The following is a 26106-nucleotide window of genomic DNA, read 5'->3' as shown; positions in this document are numbered from 1 at the left end:
TCAGTCAGCTCCAGTGCTGGTGCTCATAGCACTGACCAGCACCAGCAGAAGGAAAACAAGCCAGTATTAGTTTTCTCTATTACTGTTCAGAACACTGGGTAGCTGTGAAAAGGATACGGTTGCAACAACACTGCATACAAGAGTCATGCAACAACAGATCACAGTTGATACTGCTTGATGTGGGATAAGCTCTTTTTGTCAAAGGTGATGTAGCAGGATGTGAAATGCAGTCGAGAGGAGTAAACTAGCAAAGACTTCCCCACCTCACCACTACCACCAGGAAGAAAGGAGGGGGAAATGGCAGAATCCCCCATGCAGCCACAGAACTTTATGATGGCATAGTAGAAAATGTGCACTTTTTTTTAGAAGCCCTTTGATGGTAGGGGTCAGAGGGAGTAGGTTGTGTTGTGGGAAGCTTCAAATAGCTTATTTTTCATATCCGACTCTAGCTAATGGATGAAGCCCTCAAGCAGAGTTAAGGGTCAGCACCTTAGTAGTAATCCCAATAAGTGCCATGGCGGAGTTTTGGCTTCTTAAGAAGGCTGTTTTAATAGAGTAGGCCGCCGGTTTTATGCTGTACCTAGTAAGTTTGTTGCTAGTTATTGGGTGTCTTGACTAAAATCTTTTAGTGCTGTATGTGGGTGTAGTTTGTTGTAGAAGGCTGCGAGAGATTGACCGGTTAAACTGGAGAAGGAAGAGATTTTTGTGGGGCAGAAGTTAGTGGTAAGATAGAGAAGGGTAATAGCGGGGAGAGAAGATCTTTTATAGGAAGGGAAAGAAAGTATAATATCCAAGATGCAAGTAGGGCTGGTTAAATAGTGTTGGTCAAATATTACCATTGAACTTCCCCGGTATTCATTGGAAAAAAAACTTGGGACAAATACTTCTTGCACTATTGAACCTCTACTACTTGGTAAATGTTTGAATACTTGCCATGTACATTGGCCAAACTGGATAGTCTCTACACAAAAGAATAAATGGACACAAATCAGACAACATGAATTATAACATTCAAAAACCAGTAGAACAACACTTCAGTCTCCCTGGACACTCAATAACTGACTTAAAAGTGGCCATTCTTCAACAAAACTTCAAAAACAGACTCCAATGAGAAACTGCAGAACTGGAATTAGTTTGCAAACTGGACACCATCAAATTAGGCCTGAATAAAGACTGGGAGTGGATGGGTCACTACAAAAACTAATTTCCCCTTGCTGATACTCATACCTTCTTGTCAACTGTTTGAAATGGGCCATCTTGATTACATTGGCCTCATTAGCACTACAAAAGTGATTTTTCCCCCCCTCCCTTCTCAATTGTTGAGAATAGCCCACTTCTACCTTAATTGAATTGGCTCGTTAGCACTTGGTAAGGCAACTCCCATCTTTTCATGTGCTGTGTATTTATACTTGCCTGTTTTCCACTCCATGCATCTGATGAAGTGGGTTTTAGCCCATGAAAGCTTATGCCCAAATAAATTTGTTAGTCTCTAAGGTGCCACAAGGACTCCTCGTTTGTTTTGCTGATGTAGACTAACACGGCTACCACCCTGAAACCTGTGAAACTTGAGTAACTTCAGAATTTTTCTGCAGTGATTTGTCACCTTTTAGACTTGTGCACTGTATTTAATTGACTCTGAAGAACATGGCTCTAAGTATATTTCACCCTGTCTGATAGGCATAGCCCTCAAGTTAACAAGTATTGGGGAAACTGTAGGCTCTGTATACAGTGCTTGAACATTCTTCATTAAACATATCACTTTGCTGATGTTACATGTGTTCCTCTGAGAATACTACTGTGGTTGCTAAAGCTATTTTCACTTTGAAAACAGCAGTGGAAAGGACACAAGAAAGGAAACTGGAAGAACTGCTTTTAGGAGCAGCAAGAGAAGGGGAGACTGCAAAACTCTCCGCACTGGTAAGAATTTGAAATGTTCGCTACATATGCTACCTTCACACCCAGTACCCCTATTGCAGGCAACAGTTCAAACTACAGTGCTTCCTTACCGTCAGAACTCTCCTTTTATTACAGCAGATAAATACAAAATTGTCAAGTGTTTTCTAATATCTTCCTGAGTTAGCTAAAGGATACTGTGAAGTGATGCTTGTTAAACTTCTACAGTACCTCAGTCATAGGGCTTACCATGAGAAATATTACCTGCTGCAGCTGAAATTAGTATAGTACATGACAAAGATTAGTGAGTAAAAAATGCATTAATGCAACACTAAGTCTGAGACTTCAAAAACACCTCAGATTCATTGTGTATATCTTCAACCACAAAACAAATTCAGCCCCTTGTGTATATTGCAAACACCGGACCCACACTAGAACACGGGGTTTTGGATCCATGTGCAGTCCTGCGTTAACGCAGGGACCGCATTACCATGGATTCCAATGAAGGTAATTAAATTTGGTATCCATGCACGGTCCCGTGTTATAACTGAATTTGCGCTATAAAGATGTGCATTCTAGCGAGGGTCTGCTGTACTTGCAGCCAACAACAGATACTGATTCTGTGTCTCCAAGAGAAACTGGTCTGGCCATGCTCCTCCTCTGTGACTTTAGTGCTAGTGGACATAACATCTATACTGAACCAATGCCCCTAAGGTTAACAGCCACTTTACTGCTGGAGGTGCTTGCCCTTGGATGAGAGAGCAAACTAAAATTGATTATAAAACAAAAACTTTAATCACTACATATAATGTGAAACTTGTATTACTTGTAGTACTCATTCACTACATATAGAAAGTTTGCAGATTGAGTAAATCGAAATGTCTTAAATATGTGGCTAGGAAATATTAATTTTTCATCGGTTTTTCTGAAATGGTTGGGAGAATGAGTTTCTGAAACAACTCTCCCGAAGTAATATCAAACATGAAACTTAGTTCAAATGGTATCTTTCTGGGAAAGTTGTAAGTCCATCTTGTTTTAAAGCTTTGAACTAGTCACGTTTCATGACATCTGAAATCCAGAAACCCCATCAAATATGTTGCAATAAATTGACAATCTATGGAGGTGTGACCTCCACCAATAAGGTTACCAACAGAATTGTATTAAAGATAAATTGACTGCATACTTTGAAGCTTCTCAAGGAGCTTTCCAACCACTACCTGAATGAGGAAATGGTTCTACCACTTGTATTTTTCTTGACCATGTACCCTTCTCAGTCCAGTTATAAATCAGTTCCCTTCAAGCTCTACCTGGGGCTGCTAATTACTTAGAATATTCCTGCCTTTAGTCCTGATGGACTTCTATGGCCTGTGTGTATATATAGGATGTCTGAGCTGATCAGTGTTCCCCTCTGGCTTTATAATCTAACATAGTGGTTCTCAGACTGTGGTGGGCTCCCACAGGAGGCACAGGAATGTGTCAAGGGAGGTGTGAGCTGTGTGCTTTGTTTTGGAAGAGCTCTGGCTGTCCGCCTTTGGGTGGCTGGGGTTTGTGCAGAAGGATTGCACACCCAGAAGGTGGAGATAAAAGGGGACAGCCAGAGCCCTGCCACCTGGACTCAGGCTCTCCTCCCCCAACCAATCCCTCACCAGGAGAGGCATCTTGGGCTCTCCTCCCCCCTCTTCCCCATTCCTCACTGGGAGGCGGCAGGGCTCCAGCTGTCAGCCCTGGGGTGGCAGTAGCAGCGCAGAAGTAAGGGTTGCAATGGGGTACTAAGTCTGCTGCAAAAAGTGATATTGATGAATATCGCTTCTGTGCTGCTGCTGGTGGGGAGCTGCCTTCAGAGCTGGGTGCCCAGCCAGCAGCTGTTGCTCTCCACTCTGCCTTCAGAGCTGGCTGGCAATATATGTATGGGGGCTAGGAGAGAAGCATAAATAACTACAGACACAAAGCAGGGGGGCCTGATCAAATACATTTTTGAGAGCCACTGTATTACCACAAATAGCTTCAAAAGAGTAGGGAACTTTCATGGCAGCAGTTTCTCTACTACCCATGTGCCATGTTACAGAAGACATATCCGTTTTCTCTTGAATCTGCTAAAATTGTTTTTGATATTTGTTACTCTGCTGCCCAAGGGATAGAATAATCCCTTCCCTCATGAGTAAGGGTTTTCCTGTAAATCTTGTCTTTTATGCACTGGGTTTTTATTAGCAACTGCTTCAGAGTTTTCCCATTGAGTTTTTTATACTCCTTCCAGACATGCTTCTGAACAAAATGAGGATATCTTGGACATAAGTGATGGGTACACACCTATATTGGAATTAGATACAGTGAACTGAACACTGAATATTTTTTTGTTAGTACTGTCCTTATTAACTTCAGAAGCCTTGTTGGTAAAAGGTTCTCTATTTTAGAATTCTCTAAACTCAATTTCTGTTGTCTTCCTGTTCTCAATGGAACCCAAAATATTTAAACTATTAAGAGTACCATAGGAATGCAACCAGTTCTGTACTACATTGCAGATGGGATGGGGACACTTAAGCCAAGAACACAGGGAAGTAGTTACTTTTAACTGAACCTCTCACTTCGCTGCTTTAGCCCTCGCGCTTCCCAGAGCACGACCCCCTTTCGTCACCCTACTTTTCAGTGCCTAGTCTATATTTCAAGATTTTGGGGCAGGGAGCAGATACTTGACCCTAAATCGCTCAGGCTATATGTAGTGCAATAGGAAAACTAAATTAACCTGTAAATATAACACTCTGGTTTTTTTGTTTTGGATTTTTTTAGTTGAACAGGCCAAAGCCTCCTGATATTAACTGTACTGATCAGATGGGAAATACACCATTACATTGTGCAGCATACCGTGCTCACAAGCACTGTGCCTTAAAACTTTTAAAAAATGGTGCAGACTCTAAAATCAGAAACAAAAATGGTAAGTAAAGTTCTTAGTTTAAATATGAAGCAAAGGAACTAAACTGGTGTCATTTTATGGAAGTACTTGTTAGTCACTGCTTAACTATTAGGTGTGAGGGCTGGTCTGCATGGTGCAGCAATGCGAACTGCAGGCTATGAATTCTAATGCAGTGGTTCTCAAACTTTTTTTGCGGACCACTTGAAAATTGCTGAGGGTCTTTCCAAATGTTGTTTATTCCATTAGCTAAAACTATTGTAAAGCGCTTTGGATAAAAGCACTATATTAAAAACAACCCCCCCCCCCAACCTTTTAATAATCTTTTTTTATTCTACAAATAAAAGCACGCAACTTGTATTTTAATATCCGCAGTCTTGCCTTTCTAATGCGATGGATGTGCCCTCGCTCCCCCACCACAGCAGCCCCCGACCTGGGGCTGGGAAGGGTGCGGGGAGGCCTCTTCCCGGCAGCCGCAGCCCTGGAGCTGGGGAAATCGCCTCTTTCTCTGGCCACCACAGCCCTGCACATCCCCAAATTCCACCCACCCCTCTTCTCACCCCCCCTGGCCTCTATTCCCCCCCAAGGCCACCACCTTGCCTTACATGTGTGTCTTCTCCAGGGTCCAGGCACCTAATTAGTGGAGCCATGCCTGTGCGGCTCCACTAATTAGGTGGCTGGCCCTTCATTCTCTCATGTGCGGCTGCTCAGGTGTGCACCTTAGAGGGAACTATCCGTGGGCCACCTGAATGGAGCTCGCGGACCACAGTTTGAGAACTTCTGTTCTAATGCACAACAGTGTGTTGGATCGTAACTGGCTTGTGTACCTCAACAGGGTCTTCACTAAAAGTTCCCTATTGCACTCTAACTCGTGTACTAAATTAAAATGCAGTAGGGAGCTCTTAGTGCTCACCAGCAGTGTCTGCAGGGGCCAGTTAGTGTGCAACATGTTGGCGTTCATTAGAATTCACACCTTTGCAGTCTGTGTTGCTGCACCACGTAGACAGGTACTGAGTCACTTTTTGTTGACTCTGCCAGAGATGAGCATAGCAGTGTAAAAGCAGAGGATAGAATTTTCAGTTCATGGAAAGTCATTGGGACTGATGCTCCTGTGTCACTTCAGGTTCTCTTGAAAATCCCACCTGTAAAGTTTATCTTGTCACTTTTTTTATTAAATTGACTGTAACACTCTGGTTAAATTACAAGTAAATAACTGGCAGATGTTGACTAGAGTAAAATTAAGCTTCTGTAATCCTAGCAAACTCTTCCTTACCGATTCTAGCAAAATTCAACTTGCCTGCAGTTTTAGCATAACAACTGACCGATAAATTGTATTATATTTAAGAATTGCTCTTGTCTGGCAAGTGAGCAAATCTTGTAAGGTAGGAGTATTGGTGTAGAAACATAGGAAGTTCAGAAGGTGTCTTACTGTAGGAAGTGAATCATAGCTAGTATACCGCTCTCCTGCCAGCTCTTCTTCCTATCAATAATGTTCAAACAAGCGAATGATTGCCATTGCTTTCCCTCAGAGCTGGATAGAAGCCTTATGCCATATTAAATGCAACCAGTATAATTACTACATAATACCTATCCACAGCATTAAATGTCCTTCAACAGATCTAACTCCTAATTAAAGCCAAACTCTTCTGGTTTTTATTTTGGTTATTAAACAGACCAGACACCGTTTGATCTAGCCCAAGGTGCAGAAATGAAACGGATACTTGCAGGAAGCATTGGGAAGGTGGGTACAAAAGATCCTATGTTAAACTGTTCAAGAAACAATCGGTGGATAAGTTTTTTTTATTGTTTTTTAAATATTTTATTTTATATAGTTGATCAACAAACGCCTGAAACGATATGAAGGTCTCTTGTGGAAGGTATGTTTTCTTTTACTTTCCCTTTTTGTAATACGTAAAACAACCCAAACATTGTTTTCAAAGTCTATCCCAGCAGATTGTATTCTTTGTTCTTGAGAGGGGGCTGATGGATGGTGGCTTTTCTGTGATATCTTGACTGGTATATCACAACATATTTCCAAAACTAATCCTAGGATAGGAAGGCTGGTCCTGGATTCAGGACATTTAGGTGCAATACCTGGCTCAGCCACAGGCTCCCTCTGACCTCGGATAAGTCTTGCTTCGTCTACCCTGTGTCACAGTTCCCATCTGTACAGTGGGGATAGTACTTCTCTACCTTTTAAAGAGCCGACTCCATTAATAATTGGGCTGTGCTTCTACTACAGTTTTGAAGGCCACATAAAGATCTAGGTAATCTGACTACTGGCTCACTGCTATTCAGCATTATCCATAGGATAGAGCCCATTCCTAACAGCCTTGAAAACTGAATTATAGGAAAGATGGTAATAAAAGCTTACAAACATTTCTGTTCTGTACAGTCCCCAAAAGATGTTCTAGCTCTCACGATTTATTATAGGGAAAATCCTTTATGCAACTTCTCTCAATCCTATAAAGATGTGTTTAAGTACAATACATGAAGCAACTTTCTCTCAAGAACTTTTGAAGAATATATATTTTTAAAAATCCTACAAATACTTTGGCTTAAATCAAAGTTCAGTGTAATAATTCACAAAGTTGGTTAACTGCTGATATAAAACCATTTATTTACATCCTAAAAACCAAAATATTAAGCTGCAGCTTGTAAAGCACATTCTCCTCATGCTATCTAATGGCGATTTAAAAGACTTGATTTTTAGGCATCTCTTAACATTGCTATAAACTCTTAAAAGCAGACACTACTGTGCATCTGGCAACCCTTCAGGTCACTTCCCATTATCTGCATTCTGTCTTCAGTATTTTTTGTTGCACGTGTCTGGTTAGATGAGTTACTTTGATTATAGTAATATGTGAGAAACCTTTATGGTAGGTACTAACAGCCATTCCAGTATAAGGGGTCAGATATGTGGATGGCCATATTGAGTGCTGAACTACAACAAAGCTAAACTTAATTGACCAGGAAGTTTCCTATTGAGTAACAATGCTTATTAAAACTCCATAAATGTTGTTTTTGTGGATACAACCAAACTGGTACTTGGTTTTTATAAATGTTCTCCCACTTTTTGGGGAAGGAAATAGAATGGTTGAAAAAACAGATGCTGATTTAATGTTGAGAGTTTTAATAGATATAACTCTTGGATCACATTTGAAGTGTAAAAAAAAAAAAAATTGCAAGCTATAAGTAATGTAGGCTGTTAGCCACCAAGTACTGCTATCAGTTATCAGTAGTAGCAATGGGCTTTGAAATGACTAACATTCTCTTTTAGAGTTTAAGGTTTTTTGGCTGGAAACTTTACTGGGTAGTACTAGAACATGGAGTCCTTTCCTGGTATCGCAAACAGTAAGTGTCACACTTAATTTCTTGATAATTAGAATCTTAATGATCTTAATAACCCCTACCTTTCCACTTTAAAATCTTTTTTTTTTTTAAATCTTCCAAAGGGCTGATGCAGTAAATAATGATCATCGCCAAGGATGCAAGCACCTAACACAAGCTGTCTGCACGGTAGGATGTGAAGCAGGGCTTCTAAAATACCAGTCATACACTGGTATTGTGCACATAAAGACTATGAATTCCTTGGCTAAGTCACTACATATGGCTTCTGGCTCAGTTCCTTCAACTTTTTTCCAGATCACTGTGGCTTAGATGACTTCCCATATTTCATGCCTTATGTGATGCCTCTCTGTAATATATAGTACAGAATCATTATTTTGTTTGTAATATGTGGCATGAAATAACACTTTTTGTAAAGAATTTTACCCTTTTTGTATCTATAAATCTACGTCTATACTTACAGCAGTGTGCCGAGTACAGGCACTACAGGTGTGTGTACATGCCGCAGTGCAAGGCAGGCTGCATCCATATTTATCATTGCACAGCGCTACTATATGCTGCTAAAGGCTCTGGCAGAGGGAGGCAGTAGGACACTACGCAGCTTAAAAGTAGCAAGATAGATATGGGAGGCACTATTTGGACATGTAGAAAGCCATGTGTAGGGGGTATACTCTGGGAGCTCAGGTAATAAGCAATAAGTGTAAGGAGTTGGGACGGGGACTATTCCAGTTGCTTTGAGCCTACATCTCAAGTCTGCAATATCAGGTTTTTTTTTTAAAAATCCTCCTGTCTTTAGCGCTTAATAATCTTAATAAGCAATCTTAAAAAACAAACTATAACCTAGTTATACCTGCTAACTAAAGAGAATGTGAAAAACTGTTAGACTTCTCTTCACTGTAAATTTTTTGCCAGGAGCTACCTGTGATTATTTTTTAATTAAGCATAAAAGTTGGGTTTTGGTTTGGTTTTTTTAAGAAGTGGAATTTCAGAAATATGGTGCTCAATATATGCCTCGAGCAAAATTTAATCTATTTGCAGTAATGACGTTACTGCTTTGAGTGCTCGTATATGTACATTACGGTGTGGGTGGGTGTGTCCTGTGCCGTGGTGCTGGAGAACTTTCCCTAGTGCTACACATAGAGGTCAGAGTATAAAGGACAGACAGCACTGCCTCTATAGTTCCTTCTTACATCCGTAGCTGGAGCATTGAGTCGTTCACAAGAACGCCAATCTATCTAGTATTACTCCTCCCCAAAAAAGTCTTGATCCTTTTTTTCATTTTGATTTAGCCCTTCTTTTGGGGTCCTTCCAGTCTGGAGTACCTGCCTGGTACCAGGGAACCTATGCCAAGGTCCCAGAGGTTGAAATCTTGCCCAGGCTGTGGGAAGCCTATAATTGTTAGTGACACCTCCCCCCACCCAACTGCCTCAAGTGTTTGGGTGAAGGCTACATCAGAGATGTAGATCACCTATCTGTTAATCTTCAAGACTTAAACAAAGTTGAGGGAGGAGTGCCTCCATTATAGTCTTATGGAAGCTCCAGCGTTGGAGCCACTATCATCTAAGGGAAGCTCTTCAAAGACTGCTTCCCCGGTCATGTCAGCTGAAAGAGGCTGCAGAAGATCCCAGTCTCCAGGACTGTCCTTTTCAAGGCCACGGAATCTAAGTCCTGGCCTCGAAGCACAAGCCTATGTCCACTTCTGGCTCCTTGAAGCATAGGGTATGGGACTCCTTCACAAAGGATCCTTCAGGTACTGATGGTAGAGTGCATCCTTCAACCTGCTGCTCGCTGGCACAGACTCCCTGAGACATCGACCCTAGTCCCCTTTCAGGGACCATTGTGACAGGCTACTTCTCCAGTGGTGACAGAGCAGTCTTGGCTGATTGCTGTGGGTCAGCAGCCTGTTGGTACAGACTCAGATGGAGGCTGATGCTGCAGCTAGACTTGCTATGCCTGTCAGTATTGCTGTCGTCTCTGCTTCAATGTGAGCACCCTCACCTGGCTCTGACATAGCCTTTTAGAGGCACCAGGTCGCTTGTCCTTGGCATCGCTTGTCTTAGGCTCAGCACTGCCATGTTCCATGGGGACAGCTCAAGATCCCCTGCGCCAAGTACTACTGGCTTGGAAGCTGTCCATGCTGCTCCAGTTCTGTGCTTCAGGCATAGGTCCCGACTGAGGTAATGGAGAACCTCTTCCAGCACCATACCTCGCCAGATTCTCCGGGTGCTCCAACACTTCTCCAGACTCTCGGGTTTCCCAGTACCAAGAGCGTAGAGACCACTGTTTCTCATGGCTGGGGCTCGGAGACAGTCTGTCCAGGGATTGGGACACTTGCCCCAGGCAAGCCTGGGGCCTGGTACCATACTAGCCCCTCACAATGGCCCTATTGGTTGCGGATGTCTCCAGTTTCCAGAACCAATTCCTCTCATATGAGTATTCCCCAAGGTGGGACACTTCTCCTACCAGCTCTGAGGGAGAGTCTATCTACACTGCAGTTAGACAACCCTGCCTGCCCCGTGCCAGCTGACTCTGGCTCCCACCTCACAGGGTCCCAGAGCCCAGGCTGCAGCCTGAGTCTGAATGTCTATACTGCAATTAAACAGCCCTTTGCCAGAGCCCTGTGAGCCCGAGTCAGCTAGCATGGGTCAACCAGGGTTTTTTTTAATTGCAGTGTAGATGTACCCTGAGACCGGTGATGGTACTGAACAGTCACCTGACAACCCATGCATTTGACTTACCATTGCTAGCTCTGGAATAACCACTGGTACTGCAGCCTGTACTGGTACTGCAAGACCATCTCCTTTGCCTCCGCTGTAAACCACTTCCTCTTCTCTGCTACCAGGGCCTCACTGGAGATGTCATTCCCCCAGTACCAGATGACTTTAAAGGATACCAGTAGTTACTCAGGTCAGTGGCTGCCTCTCCAGACATGCAGGTATATTGCAATGGCTTACACTGTTAAGAGGAGTAACTCCTCCTGATAAGCTCACAGTGCTGCTCACCAGAGCACATTCAACTTCAGTGATGTTTCTGGCACATGTCCCAGTTGTGGACATTTGTAGACCAGTGATGTGGTCCTTGATTCATACTTTTACCAGACATTATGCACCATCTGCAGCTTCAAGGGATATAATGTAAATGCAGGCAACGTGGCCATACATCCCTCTTCCCGTGAGCTCCGCCTCCTGGGGTAACAGCTTTGAAGTCACCTACAGTGTAGTGAACATATGCAAGCACCCGAAGGAACAACAGTTATTTAACTAGTTTTTCAGGATGGTTCCATACATCATTACATGACCATCCTTCTTCCTTGATGCATCAGAGTCTACCATTGGGTTCTGGTACAAAGGAACTGGGGCGTCTCTGCTCACAGCACAGGGAGCTGAGCGTGGCTTCCCCTATGGGTACTGCTAGGAAAAGCTCTCCAGCACTGGTGCATGAAGCGCATGCATACCGCCAATGTTCTGGACATATGCAATACATCTTGTACAACAGTGAAGCGAAGGCAAGTACCAGTTTCTTACTGCTTGTGTTTAAAACTATATTAAACTGTTTTCTTCAAAGTGAGTTTCTAGTCTGATAAATGACTCGCATTACTTTATGCAGGTCTGCTTCTTGTGGATGGTCATAGCAGCCTTTTTTACTACTACTTAGTCCAGCTGAATGACTGTTTTTATGCCTCCATAAGCTTGCTAAGTTCCAACTGGCTACACCTGTGCAAACCATTGAAAGCAGTAGTTGCACAGGGTTGCTGAGGACTTAAATTTGAAGATATTGGATGTGCAGATTTAATAACTTAGTGGTCTGCACAGCCTTTACTTGTGATGCATGAGATAAGGGCAAGGAACAGCTTTGCTTAGACAAAGCTCTCTTTGTGTGGCAGGTGGCTAGTTTAAGTCATCTTTGCTTGTAAACTGAGCACATTTGAATTGAAAACCAGGGCAAACATAACTCATATTATCATTTGTAGGTACTTTAGAGTAGTGCTATGCTCTAATATTTTATAACTGCCGATAACACTTTTTTCTTTTCTTTTTTTTTTAATCAAAGGTAAAATCTACAGACAGCTGCCTTTTCTCTGTCAAATGCTTCGATGACAGTGTTCACAGTTTTAAAGTTCCTAAAAACTCTCCTCCTCAGGCTAGAGAGGTAACTACCAATTTAATTAAGTCTCTAATCTTGTAACTTTTGTGTAGATGGAAGAGAGAATCTAATTTTGGTTGCATAGAGCTAACTCTGAATCCTTGTGCTGTGTATATTATTACTATACTTTTGGATTCACTAGTAGCATAGAGACCTGGCTCATGGACACACGGCATTCAGAATAGTTGTATGTTTGTTGCTGTTCCACCGCTGAAACAGCTGGTTATAGGAAAACCTGTTCAGCCTTTTGGCATTGCCTAAATAGTGAGAGGTTGTTTGTTTGAGCTCCTAAACTTCTGTTGCAACTTACTCATCCCTCATCCCAAACCAAGAAAGGTAGTTAATTAGTGTATTTTTGCAAATAGGTTCAAAGCTGTGGTTAGGGCCACGTGTTCTAAACAAGGGATAATGTCCTACCCAAAGCTGGGAGAAATAAGAGCACTATCGTGACTAGGGCTCCTAGGTGCGACAGGAATAAATGTATTGAACATACTATTTATCTTTCACCTATAAGGCATGATTAAAGGCTTCTGGAGGTGAAGAAATCTGGGGACAAAAACATCTTTTTATCTGGCAGTAGTGCCTAAAAGCCCAACTTGGACTTAAGCAGCCCTATTGTGCCAGGCATTGTACAAACAAAAGGGCAAAGCGGTCCTTGCCCCTGAGAGCTTGTCATCTAAATAGACAAGACACAGGATGAGAGAAGTATAATCTCCATTTTGGAGATTGGGAACAGAGGCACAGACTTCTTGTATGACCTCCAGCAAGTCACTTGGAGTCTAGCAAAACAAGGAAGCTAACCCAGATCAAGAGTCCCTGTCATAAGAACATAAGAACAGCCATGCTGGGTTAGACCAAATCTAGCCAAGCATCCTGCCTTCAGGCTGCAGCCAATGCCAGATGCCCCAGAGGGAATGAACAGAACTGACAATCCCAAAGTGATCCATCCCCTGCTGCCCACTCCCAGCCTCTGGCAAACAAAGGCTAGGGACACCATCCCTGCCCATCTTGGTTAAAAGCCATTGATGGACCTATCCTCCATGAGTGTGTGTGTGTGGGGGTATGTTGGGGGTGTGGGGGTATGTTGGGGGTGTGGGGGTATGTTGGGGGTGTGGGGGTATGTTGGGGGTGTGGGGGTATGTTGGGGGTGTGGGGGTATGTTGGGGGTGGTGGATTGGTTGGTGGTTTTTTGTAATAGTCTTGGCCTTCACAACATCCTCTGGTAAAGAGTTCCACAGACTGACCGTGTTGTGTGAAGAAATGCTTCCTTTTGTTTGTTTTTAAACCTGCTGCCTGTTAATTTCATTTGGTGACCCCTAGTTCTTGTCATAAGAAGGAATAAATAACACCTGTCCAGCAACTTAATAACCAAGCCATTCTCCTTTGTGTATTATACACTTTTTGAAAATAGAATAACCATCTAAAAACACTAGGCATTTTCTAACAATGTCAAGGAGTCTTTAAGGAAAAAAAATAACTAAGCTGTTGCTTTCTTCTGAGGCACCAGTTGGCTCTTACATGTGCCAGTGTTCAGCTGCTGCTAAAGTAGAGGTGTGCTCTTTAAAATGAATGTGCTGAATTCTTGCGATGGCTGATTTATTTTCAGAACTGGCTGGAGGCAATAGAAGACCACTCTGCGTACAGCACTCACTACTGTACCCAAGAACAGCTGAGTGACGAGGAAGATGATGATACAGTATCTGTTGCAGAATTGCAAGAAACGTTGAAAGTATGTATGGGAATACATGGCTTTTACATCTGGCAAACTATAAATTGGTGCTTGCTATTCGTGAACTATAGAATACTAGAGATATATTAGAGCAGCTTTACCATTTCTAGTTTGGGTAATATTTACTTGGATGTTCTCAGTGGACACAAACACTGATGGCGTTTAGAATAAAGTCTGTGATATCTCATTCATGCTCAATACTGTGCATATAATAGTGAATGTATACTACTACTTGTCTTTAGTAATTTAAGAATGTACACAAAAATGAACTGTTACAAGTTAAACTGTTTTGAGCACTTTTGGCCAGAAGAGGGAGCTTGAAGTACTTGACTAAGTGTCCTCTGAGACTTAAGTCTTCACTAAGCTATTCCAGACTTTATAGTATGTAACCCTCAGCAATATACTGATCTGATATAGTATGGTTTTGATTTATATACTGCTTAGAAACAAGAGTTAATGTATAGGGCCCTCATCTGAATTGACTTAATACAAGGCACTTCACATAACTTCAAAGTTGCTTACGAGAGGGTCTTCAGTTTACTGTGAAACTGAGTTCTTGCTGTGGTGCTGCACTGCCAGCCACCGGTGCTCTAACTGCGCGGTAAGGGGGCAGGGAGTAGGGTGGGTTGGCTAGAGGGCAGAGGAGTTCAGGGGGTGGTCAGGGGGTGGGGGTGTGGATAGGGGTCGGGGTGGTCGTGGGAGGAACAGGGGTTGAATGGGGGCAGGAGGCCTGGAGGTGACAGTCAGGAAGAAGGAGGGGTTGGATGGGATGGCCGGGGTTCCGGGGGAAGTGGTTGGATGGGGCAGGGGTCCCAGGGGGGCCGTCAGGAATGAGAGGAGGGGTTGGATGGGGCGGCAGGGGTCTGGGGGCGGTCAGGGACTGGGTGTGTGTGGATGGGGCAGGGGTCCCAGAGGGGCAGTCAGGGAACAGGTGGGGTTGGATGGGGAAGGAATCCCGGGGGGGCGGGCAGATAAGAGGTGGGGGCTGGGCCACGACCCCCTCCCCTAACCAGCCCTCCATACAATTTACAAAACCCGATGCGGCCCTCGGGCCAAAAAGTTTGCCCGCCCCTGCTCTACCATCAAGTTTTCTGAAGGCAGAAGTTTATCTAGTGTATTAAAGGAAAATAGTAGGGTACAGAAAAGTTCAAGGTTACTAGACAGGAAACTCTGAAGGCTACACTAATGAAAAGCAAACCTTTCTTTCAGGATAACTTAACCATGTATATCTGGAATTCTAAATTCTATTCCTGCAATTTACTGCAATAGTTTAAATACTGACTAGAGCTGATTGGGGGGGACTTTTCAATTTGGAAATGGTGGCTCATGCCCTGTTCTTCACTGTGGGCTGCACTCCCTAACCAAATTACATGTCCTTTAATGTACCACAGTGTTTGCTTTTTGTTGAGTTGCTGTGGTGCATCATGGGAGATAGGGCCCTCAGCCAGACTGGCCCAGAGAGGAAGATGGGATGCATGACACCTCAACTATAGCTCCCCAAAGCAGGGTGGATTTGATTTAAATCATGATTTAAATCACTAGTCAGGAAGACTCTCCTGTAGAAATCCATGATTAAATAAAGTGCATTCTTGTTGGTTGGTATAACCTTAATACATATTTCACAACTCGGATAGATGTAGGTTTCATTTTTAAAATGATTGATTTATTTTGAAACTTTTCAGAACATTTTTTGATATAGCTGTAAAACTAAATGATTGGTTATTTCATTTACCAAAGGTAATTGAAACAGATATTTATGAAGTCATTGGGAGGTGAAGGATCTCCATTTCAACAGGCTAATTAATACTTGGAGGATTTTCTTGCCCTGTTGTATTAGAAGGAGAACATCACCAGACAGACATTTAAATTGTTTTTTTAACTAAAACATGTTATAGTCTGTATTTTTTTCTTCAACAACAAACATATTATAATTTAACAACTAGCATATGAATTTTTGAATTTAAACATTCAAGCTTTTTAAAATCAGGTTTGTTTTTTGTTAAAATTGTTTTTTAACTAAAATAGTTAAATGAAATATTTTTTTTCAAAAAAAAAACCCAAAATTAAATCAACTAGGTCAGCCAGGTCAACATGAGAAACTTCAGATACTGGCTTCTGCAGCTAACTCCGTCGTCTTCACCTTCATTTTCTTGTTTGTTCATAATCTGGAAAAGAAAAACAAGTTTTCCTACTTTTTCAGGTCCCAAATGATTTCTCAATTTGGAATGAATTAGTCCAAAGGAAGAAAATATTCTTTCTACACCGGCAGAAGAAGCTACTGCTGTTAAAAGTGAGATTATCACTTCAACAGTCTCTGAATCCAAGTACTTAAGTGACTTCCACCAGTTCACTGGTGTGACTTTCTTTAAAACATCAGCAAACATTTCTTGAATTGTTCTTATTCCCAAATTGGGTCTCTTTTAGATCTATTCTGCCCCCAACAATCTTCTATTCATTGAACTTTTTGAAACTTTGCACTTTTAGAGAGAGGTAAGGGATTGACTGTGTACACAAATTTGCAGAGGGACAATAGGGTTGAGAGCTGTTATTTCTCACCTCTGTATATTTATTTAAAAATTTTTTTGCTGTTAACAAGCATGCTATCTCTGGAGACACAAATCCACAGTTTGAAAACTGCAAAACTAAGCATCTGATATCTTCTAGACTGAGCACTGAGTCCCATTGGGTAGTCAGAAAGATTAACCTAAATCATCTATACAGAAGCCCCAGGAACCCCATAAAATTGGGTCCCTAATCCATGAACTATTGGAATTCATTTACAAAACTTTTCTTAAACATTACATGAATATATTGTCTCATACTATAAACTTAAAATTTATAATCCCTATTCCATGATGAGATACATTATAGCTCAAAGATATCTTAATTAAAACTATCTTTAGATAAAATGTTTTTGAGGAAAAAACTATAAAAAAAATCCAATTTTTTTAAAATTTATTTTAAATCATTGATTTTTATCCACCCTACCCAAGAGGCACTGTGGATGGAATCCCAAATCTTAGTTTATTTTTGACAAAGGTCTAAATTTTTCTGTGGGGAAGCAGAAACTCCTCCTCCCAAATAACTAGTCAAAAACCCAGTTTGCTGTTAAAACAGTCTTTTGATGGAAAAATTTTAACTATCCTTAATATTGATACACTCCTAATTCTGTAGAAAAACTACATGAAATGTACATGCTTTTTGGTAAAACACAACCTTATTTGTGTTCTGGTCCACGAAGGAAGAAAATAGTCCCTCCTCTCAAGACCTTATAAGAGAATAATCTGAAGAGAAGCAACATGCAGAGGATGAAAGAGGGTGGAGAGGACAACTATATACATGCTGATATTTAATCTTATAAAGTTGTATATAATCATAGTTGAAACTCCTCATTCCTTGAAAACTTTTCAGCAAGGGCTCTGAAGAGCCTTTAAACAAGTCCCAGGGCTTTTTACCATGTAGTTTTCAGTCTTGGATTTGACATCTGAGTGGAAGAAACCCCCTGAAACTAATCTCCTCACAGCTTGCTCCACTACAACTTCATTTTTCTAATGAGACAGGGTCACCATTGTTCCTTGGCTATGCCCAGCACTTTATTTCAAACCTCCACGCTGTCTTGCTGCCACCAATGAGAATGCTAGTCTAGAAAATCTGCTGGAATTCTATCATTGTCTAAATCTTCTTTGAGCAGAGTAGCTAAAATGTCAGAGGCCACTGTACTGGAGGATTCGCACATAAAACAGAGCCAGCAGCAGGTGGTGCTGTGTCTTGCCCCACAGAGTTGGAAAGAAGATGACCAGCCCAAACCAGTTAATCATTAATGTCCTAGTCATGCTGCAAAAATAAGTTACATAAAGACAACACTGTGCCAGCCTAGCCCTCTGTTAGAGTTGACACACTGTTAGTTGACCAGATTACTAACCTTTTTAACCTGTTTGAACACACCACATTTAGAGCCACCATGCCAGTAGTGTATACGTCTCCTACTTAAAGTAACTTGAGTGAATTGGTAACTAACACCTTTTGTAAATGCTCATGTGGACCCTCTCTGTTCCAGGCTACAAACAGATTCTTTACCTTAAGTTGATCCCTCTTTACTTTGAGCAAATATGGGTGTAGGGTTTTTCTTGGGGTGAGTATTTTTTCTTTTCTTAAAAGGAGTAGAAGTGCTGGGTTAGCGTTCTAGAGTAGCCTTTCCCTCCTAGACATGTAGGCCCAAACAGTGGCTTTCTTTTAAAGAGTATATTTGACTGATGTGCCTCTTCTCACCCCTGCTCTCCCTCCTCCCCCGACAACCTCTTGTCACAAAGGGTAATACATGAAATGTTGTCTAGAACAATGTGATGCTTTTTATCTTTGAAGTGACTTATTACAGCCTGAATGTCATATTATGTAGTCTTATGACCAGTTTATGCCAAATACCTTGTAGAATGCAACAGCACTAGAGCACTGTTCTCTTTACTGGAGAAACAGCATCATATGTCACTTACATGATTAATGAATAATTCTGCTCTAGTTAAACTAAACTTACTTCATTAGTGCTTAAATTTATGCTGTGAAATCTGAGAGTTCTTAACTGTGTCACCTTGACAGACTTGTACTCCCAGAGACTGACGCATCTCTGGCAGTAGAATGCTTTGTTTAGCTATAAATTTCGTGAGTGGTCTTTACATTCCCTCTACAAAGGGAGTTTACAGAGGCTGTTTCTTTTCTTTAACATGTTAAATCAAATCTGAAGTGATGCCAAGTGTCCTAGTTACTTTGCAAATACAGCAATGCATGCTGTAATCACTATTCATAAGCAAAGTTTATTTGGGACTTCACTGGAATGGGCATGTTTTGTGTAAGTAGTGGATGCCTCCAAACTACAATGGAGCCGAAGGACCTGATCCTGAGAGGCAGTGCCTGCCCCTTCCTGTATGTTTGGATATCCAAAAATGAAGCTCTGGGTTTAACTCTTCACTTGCCAGCATTTGTCCACTCTAATCAGCTAAAGCGCTGAAGGAGACTGCCTGTGATGAGGGTATGTCTTCACTGCATGCCAAGGCATGGCTTGGACTCTGATTTGAGCCCAAACCCCCTTTCTATCCCCACATAAATCAGTCTGACTCAGGTCAGCAGCACTCAGGACACATGTTGTAGGGCATGGATTAGAGCCAGGTCCAAGCCCTGTCATTTTGCAGTGTGGATACAGGTCAAGGTGCAGACCCATGTCAAATGTCTACGTAGTGCAATATGGTCATGTTAGCACAGCTGTGAGAACCGGGTCCAGCAACTGCAAACCCAGGCTTCTGTTGCAGAGTGGATGCTCAGTCACAGGCTCAGAAACAGAGTCCATGTTCTACAGGCCTGGGCTTAGAGTACAGGGCAGACATACCCTAAGTGGCAAGACTAAATTGGGAGGAAAATAGCTTGTGTAACTGTTGGTCTCTGAACAAAACTTGATTGTTTCTAAAAAGTTCATTGGAATTTATATACTGCAATTAAAGTGGTTTTGGATATAGCCATTTAAATGTGCAGTGATGCTTCTTGAGAGAGAAATACATGAAGCTTTTTTACACACTTCCGAGGACACTCCAGATTGAGCGACTCGTTGGCGGGCGGGAGGCATGGAGGGTTCAGTGCCCCCACCCCCCCACCAGTAGCTACCTGGGTGGGGAACAGAAGGGGTGGGGCCAGAACCTCTCCAGCCATGCTGGGACGCTGCTCGGTGCAGCCCACTGGCTGCCTGGGAGAGGGTCTGGCTGTGGTGGTGGCAGGCTGCCCCCTACCTAGGCTCAGCTTCCATGGACATCAGCCAAGCGAGCCAGAGGCGCCCCCTTCTCTCTGGCATGCTCGGCCCCCATCCCCAGAAGCTGAGCCTGGGCAGGGAGTGGGCTGCCATTGCCGCTGCCCTTCCCCAGTAGGGCTCCCTCCCAGGCAGCTGGCGATGCTGCAAGGAGCAATGACCGGGAGCAGCTCCGTCCTGCTCCCCACCTGGGCCTGGCTGCCAGGGAGAGCAGCCGAACGTGCTGGGGGGAGCCAGCGCAGCGGGAGGACAGAGCCCCTCCCCCTTGTAAGTAATGTGGGGTTGGGGGGGGGGGGGAAGGGAGAAGAGCATGGGGGCCCCAGGCTGGGAGCAGGGCAGAGATACATGGGGAGGTTGTCCTCCCATTTAGCTGGTGCCCCCCAACATGGGGAGGCACCAGTCATCTATTGATTTACCGTATAAAATCACATTTTTCTTATCAGAAAAATGAAAATTTTCAAATTGTTAGGTATCTCTAACTTGTATATAAGCAAACTTTAGTATGTTTAATAGAATGTGAACTTTTTCCATTTAGAAGTACATGTTTTAAATAGCTTTTGATCTTTGTTTGCAGAAGGCACAAACATGTCAACAAAGGCTAGATAAAGAGATTTCCAGCTTCCTCACAATGATTAAATCGTGCAACACCACTAAAGGTAACACTGTTAGCAATTGCAATTCTTTCTGCAGTTTCATGATGTGCTCTGTGTTGGATAAGCCACTTGGTAAAAAATCAGGAAGTCCATCCTTTTGTCAAATAAAACTTCACCAAAGTGGAAAAATAAGATGCCTGTGAGTATAGGACCGCTGCTTTTCAATTAGAAATTGAGACTGAATACTTCAGTTTTCAAATAACTGTCAACTTATTACTTACAATAGCTAGTGGTTCTGCTGATGCTTTACATCAATTGAGGCGGTTAATACAACTTCCTAGAGGATTAAACTATGGTGAAACTTATCATAAATAGTATTTTCAGGATAATTGAGTGTATAGGTGAGCCCCTCCTCCTGATTTGGAATCACTTGTAGAACCACATAAATAACACAAGAGCAGTAGCTTTTATTGTCCCCTTAAAGGTACCAAAAGCCCTCTTGCTACTCTCCCTACTGCCAAGAGATCAGCTGCTGCTTCTAGTTTCTCTTCTCCCTTGATTTGTATGATGTATTTGCTCATTGTAGTAAAAAAGCTGTGGTGCACTGAACTTGTGGAATAGGGATGCATTAAATGTAATAAAGAAAGTAATGGGTCAGTGAGATGGCATATATTCCAGTGTCCTTGTATAAAGGTGCCAAAAAGGGGACACAGTGGGTTGGAGAGAGCTTACAAATTTTTGTACATCACACACACTTTCCATTGGACACTTGCATACAACATCAGAGTTCCAGTTTATTAGCTATTACGTACAGACATCAAACGTCTTGAGATATTGACTTGCACTTGTTTCGGGCTAGTGCCTTGTATATACATATATGCATAATATGAAATTGAAATCAATGGATTTTTAACTTCTAAAACTGGTAATTTTGAGAATTCAAATTATATTATAATCTGAAAAGTGGGGGCTTTAAAAACAAAAATCTTTAAACAGATCTGGCCTTTGTGTATATTTGTGTCCTTGCTACTTTTAACAGTGGTTAAAATTTACTAAGCTCAAATTAGAGTGCTAGTTGTTAGTCATAGAATTGTAGGACTGAAAGGGACCTCGAGAGGTCATCTAGTCGAGGGGTTCTCAACCTTTCTCTTTCTGAGGCCCCCTCAACATGCTATAAAGACGCCAGGGCCCAGCAGGGGTGGGGTGGGGGGGAACTTGAGGATCCAGGCTGGGGGCACCATTGGGCATAGGCATAGTTTTACTTCTATGGGGGGGAGAAGAGCTGGTGGGGCTTGAACCAGCTCCGCATAGTGGGGTCCAGGGAGGGAGTGCCACCCCACCCCCAACTCATGCAGGAGGCCACCCAGTCTGTCTGGGCTGTGGTGGGATGCAACCAAAAAATATAACTCAATGGGGGAACTTGGTTCAAAAATTTTGAAAACAGCTCAGGGTGCAGGCAGGAGGTAGCTAGGGGCTGTGTATAGGCAAAGGGGGGCTCCCAGTGTGGCTCCCAGCTTCTGACTTGGTGGGGGGGGGAAGGTTTGCCAGCTTCAGCCCCATGCTGCTTTGGGGTTTGGGGGGGCACCAGCTTTAGCCCTGCACCGCTCCCAGCTTGTCACCTACCAATTTCTGTTTGTAACTTGATTTATCTAGGACTGAAATATAGAGACAGCACATATTCAATCTAGGGCACAATCCCAGTGGTTCACCACAGGAAGCATTGCACCCGTACATTGTGGCTTGCACCTGTTCTCAGATCACATACCATTGCTCTGAATTGGTGTTGTCTTGATTTGAAGGACTTCAGTGACTTGTGGTCTGACTGCGTCAGACAACCATGCTCCTGTGGGGGCAGTATAGCTAGCCTTTCCCAAGGTGAAACTCTTGAACTGAAGATGGGACTTTTGCAAGATGGCCTCTATTGTGGACCTAACTACTGGAAAAGCCTAAAATGAGCCTAAGATTGGCGATAGTTGGACCATGTTCTAAAACTTTTTTGCCAAACATTCAAAACAATATTGGAGGAAGAGCTTGGGTGCATGTCATTCATATCAAGTAAGGAAAAAAGCAACTGAATGTAGGAGAGGTGAAAAGTAGAATATTGCCTGTATCGTTCAGTTTGGAAGGTGCCTATCCAACTTGATGGTCACAGGTAGAACTGTTAAGTCCATCCTGAGTTTTAATTAGGAAGGTGGAAGCCCTTGTATTACACAAAATATATATATATAGGTCTAATCAAGCCAAAAACTTTCTTGCAATGTATCAAAGTACAAACATTCACGTAATATCTAGGGTAGTTTCTAGCATGTTGAGTAAAAGTGCTCTTGTGTGGCTTGTAAAAGACACTGGAGGATGTCATACAACTGGCACCACTGAATTTTCAGACTCTTGTATTTGCACCAGGACAGTACTTACATTTTTAGTGAGACTGATTGTGGTACTTGTATTCTGTATTCACTATCAAGGCCATCTGACCTCTTTGAAATGCTGCAAACTCAGACACCTAGTTCAAACTTACCTCTACTTTCTTTCCTCCTTTTGTAACAGTAGTGCAATGAATATAATGCTTGTAGATGGTTTGTGTGACAGACACAGAAGCCAGGCTTGCCACAAACCACTATATAGCCTTGAACATGCTCTTCTTTCAACTTGGTACGTAAAGGGTATATCAGTTTTTGCCAGCAGATGCATGGATGGGTGTTTAATTTGCTGTTGCCCAAATGTACAACATAGTTGCTGCTGGTGGTGGTTTTTAAATGAACCCTATTATTTTTTAGGATGAAATAAACCTATTTCTTCTAATTTGGAATGAGTAATTCCATTTTTAATATGCAGGAATAAGGGGATTACAGCAAGGACAAAGGGAAACTTTAGTCTTGTTATATTCTGCATAACAGGCTGACAGTTATAGTTACAAAATGACCTGAGTGCTAATGATTCCACCCCCTGTTACATATCCATTTGAGATGGTTATATTCAGGGTGTGAAGTGGGGATATTTTTGTGCTGTTTGTACCATTTACTCCATCAGGTATTGTCTTGGCCTTCATTCAAAGATTTTCCCCTTCCCCTTGATATTTACTACCAGTCTCTCTGCTGATTTCTGTTTTTGGTAACTCGGTTGTCCAACTTTTGTGGCTTCTTGGTTTTTCTTCAGCTTCCTGGTGTGACATGATGGCAGTAACTGCACACCATCCTTCGACTACGGTTCATGCAATACTTTTACAGGAGAGGTCTTCACACTTTACTCCAAGGGAAGGGGTAAAAAGGAGGGATCCAGGTTAGGGCTGGGTAATCTTGTCTTGAAGGCCAGAGTTCTCCCATCACGTGTCCCTAGCCATGCTGTGTGGTGGAACTGTATCCAACTCTATGAATAAATTACCTTTTGCAACCTTTCCTAAGCTCAGGACAAGGGGAAGAAACTTCCCCTAATATTAACTTGTGCACTGTATTGTAGACAGAGTATTTTCTACTGTTCTGGCATTGATGTAGCACATAAAATTCAGTTAGGATTTTTAGTTGACAATTTGGGAGTAAACAATTGTGCAAAATCAGTCATTACGATGTCTCCTAAAACAGCTAACCTTTGGTACTCTTGACTTTCAGGAATGCCTCCTTCATTTCTTCAGAAAATTGAAGTGGTCTCTGAAGTATCAAAAGAAACGTGTGAGGCTCTGGGTAACTGCCTTAAGCTCTTCACAAAGCAGGAAGGGGTATGTATTGCTGTACTTCACATCCTTATTGCATAAACTATTTTGAGAGCATCACTGAAGCCAGAACTAATGGGAGGCAGGGGAAAGGGGGACAATTGTACTGGAGCCCCCCAAGTGTCTTCAACATCAGTATAAAGAAAGAAATGAGCAGGGCAGAGACCCCAGCAAACATGATGTGCCAAGGCCCCAAATTTCTCTTCAGGCCTTCAGCTTAATGCACTGAACCAAATACACCTCTAAGGCTTCTGCCTTTACTAGCCGGGTTGTCTTTCATTTTGCTAACCTCCTAGTGCAGGGGTGGACAAACTTTTTGACCCGAGGGCCACATCTGGGTGGGAAAATTGCATGCAGGGCCATGAATGTAGGGCTAGGGTAGGGGGTTGGGGTGCAGGAGGGGGCTCAGGGCAGGGGGTTGGGGGTACGGCAGGAGGTTGGGGTGAAGGGTGTAAGAGGGGTTTGGGGTGCAGGCTCCGGCCCAGCGCCACTTACCTGGAGTGGCTCCGGGGTGGCAGTGGCACGCAGCGGGACGTCCCTGCGACCCCTGTGGGGGTGGGGGGAGTAGAGGGCTCTGTGCGCTGCCCTCGCCTGTGGGTACCTCCCCGGAAGCTCCCATTGACTGCAGTTCCCCCTTCCCAGCCAATGGGAGCTGCAGGGGCAGCGCACAGAGCCCTCTTCGCACCCCACCCATCACCCAGGGCTGCAGGGATGTGGTGCCAGCCATTTCCTGGAGCGGCACGGGGGCCAAATCCAAAGTCCTGACAGGCTGGACCTGGCCCGTGGGCCATAGTTTGCCCACCTTAATGGAATCTGGTATGTCAAAGAATCATTTTCCTCTGCAGCTAGGAATCAACACAAAAGAGAATCTTGGGTTTGTTTGTGTATTGTACAGATTAATTGATAGTCTTTTTCAGCTGTTCTGCCTTCTTCCACATGTGTTTGGACAGGTCTCTTTTTTTGATTTAGATAAGCAGTTGTTTTCATGGACAGTTTAAAAAAAAAAAAAAAAAAAAAAAAGCGGTGTCCCTTTTATTGCACTTATTGTTACTAATGTGCAGGGCCTTATGCAGATGGTTCTTCCCTCTGTCTGGAATTGGTTAAATCCAAGGTATTAACAGCACCTTTATTATTCCAGGGAATTCCTCTTTTATGTGTATTTCTAGTTTAGATCTCTTCTCCCTCCCCCCCCCCTCCCCCACTCATTGGACTTACCATAATAGTGCCCTGTTTGTTTATACTGTTGAGTGCAATTCCAATACTTCAGTGGAAATGTACTGCATGTTTTTTTTTTTTCATACTGATCTCTGGAGGGTGCTTCATAACCAAGTTACCATAGATAGACTTGTTCTCCTAACCTCTGACACTCTTCAGTTCAGCTTTGTCTTCAACAGCCATTTGTATTTCAAAATGAGGAAGATTGTGTTGGTGTTGTGAGTCGCTTCCAGTTCCTTAGCAATGAGCCACACACACTGGATCCATTGTTAAGGCTTGGATAGGAATGAAAAGTCTTAATGCAAACCTACTTCTCTACTCACAAGTCTGCTATACTTGCATGAGTGAAAATACAACATAATGGAGTGAGTGGTGAAAGATCTGTTTATCTTGTCATAGATCTAGTTTAATTTTCCTTTACCCAATACCTACATGTCAAAACTCCATTTGTGAATGAGGGAGATGGTTCTATGTGGTGGTTCTTATTCTGTGATTATATTTGGTAGGTATGCTGCTTTATGTGAAGCCATATTCATTCCTCTATTTTTATTTTAATGAGCAAAGTAGTGTTATAAATACCATATGATGATAAGAAAAGGGTACCAGACTTTAAATTGTTCGTATTTGTAACATTTATAGTTTGATACAAATAAGGGCTTGATAGCATAATTGTTTCCATGAAAGAGGTGGCAGTGTCTTTTTTTTATGACAGTAGTTGTCATTATTGCACTATAACTACTTCATGTTGGTAATCTATTTTCCCCCCTTTGTGTTTGAATAGTTGTG

The 26106-nt window shown here is 42.6% G+C and overlaps 1 protein-coding gene across 8 annotated transcripts in view; it reads left to right on the top strand.

Moving 5' to 3' along the window:
- Positions 1-26106, top strand: part of OSBPL1A (oxysterol binding protein like 1A) — a 143167-nt gene that overhangs the window by 38807 nt on the left and 78254 nt on the right. For 5 of the 8 annotated variants that reach the window (XM_005282780.5, XM_065585351.1, XM_065585354.1 and 2 more), the window contains 10 exons: positions 1832-1917; positions 4678-4822; positions 6472-6539; positions 6631-6675; positions 8079-8152; positions 8254-8317; positions 12197-12295; positions 13896-14018; positions 20381-20462; positions 24005-24111. In XM_005282780.5, the coding sequence (XP_005282837.1) occupies positions 1832-1917; positions 4678-4822; positions 6472-6539; positions 6631-6675; positions 8079-8152; positions 8254-8317; positions 12197-12295; positions 13896-14018; positions 20381-20462; positions 24005-24111 (893 nt within the window). Of the gene's footprint in view, positions 1-1831; positions 1918-4677; positions 4823-6471; positions 6540-6630; positions 6676-8078; positions 8153-8253; positions 8318-12196; positions 12296-13895; positions 14019-16218; positions 16309-20380; positions 20463-24004; positions 24112-26106 lie in introns of all 8 variants that reach the window. The other 3 variants (XM_065585353.1, XM_065585350.1, XM_065585349.1) reach the window with 1 other exon arrangement.

This window comes from Chrysemys picta, chromosome 2 (genome assembly GCF_011386835.1).
Source record: "Chrysemys picta bellii isolate R12L10 chromosome 2, ASM1138683v2, whole genome shotgun sequence".
Lineage (NCBI taxonomy): Eukaryota > Metazoa > Chordata > Testudines > Emydidae > Chrysemys > Chrysemys picta.
The sequence above is the reverse complement of the archived record's forward strand: the minus strand, read 5'-3'. Positions and strand labels throughout refer to the sequence as shown.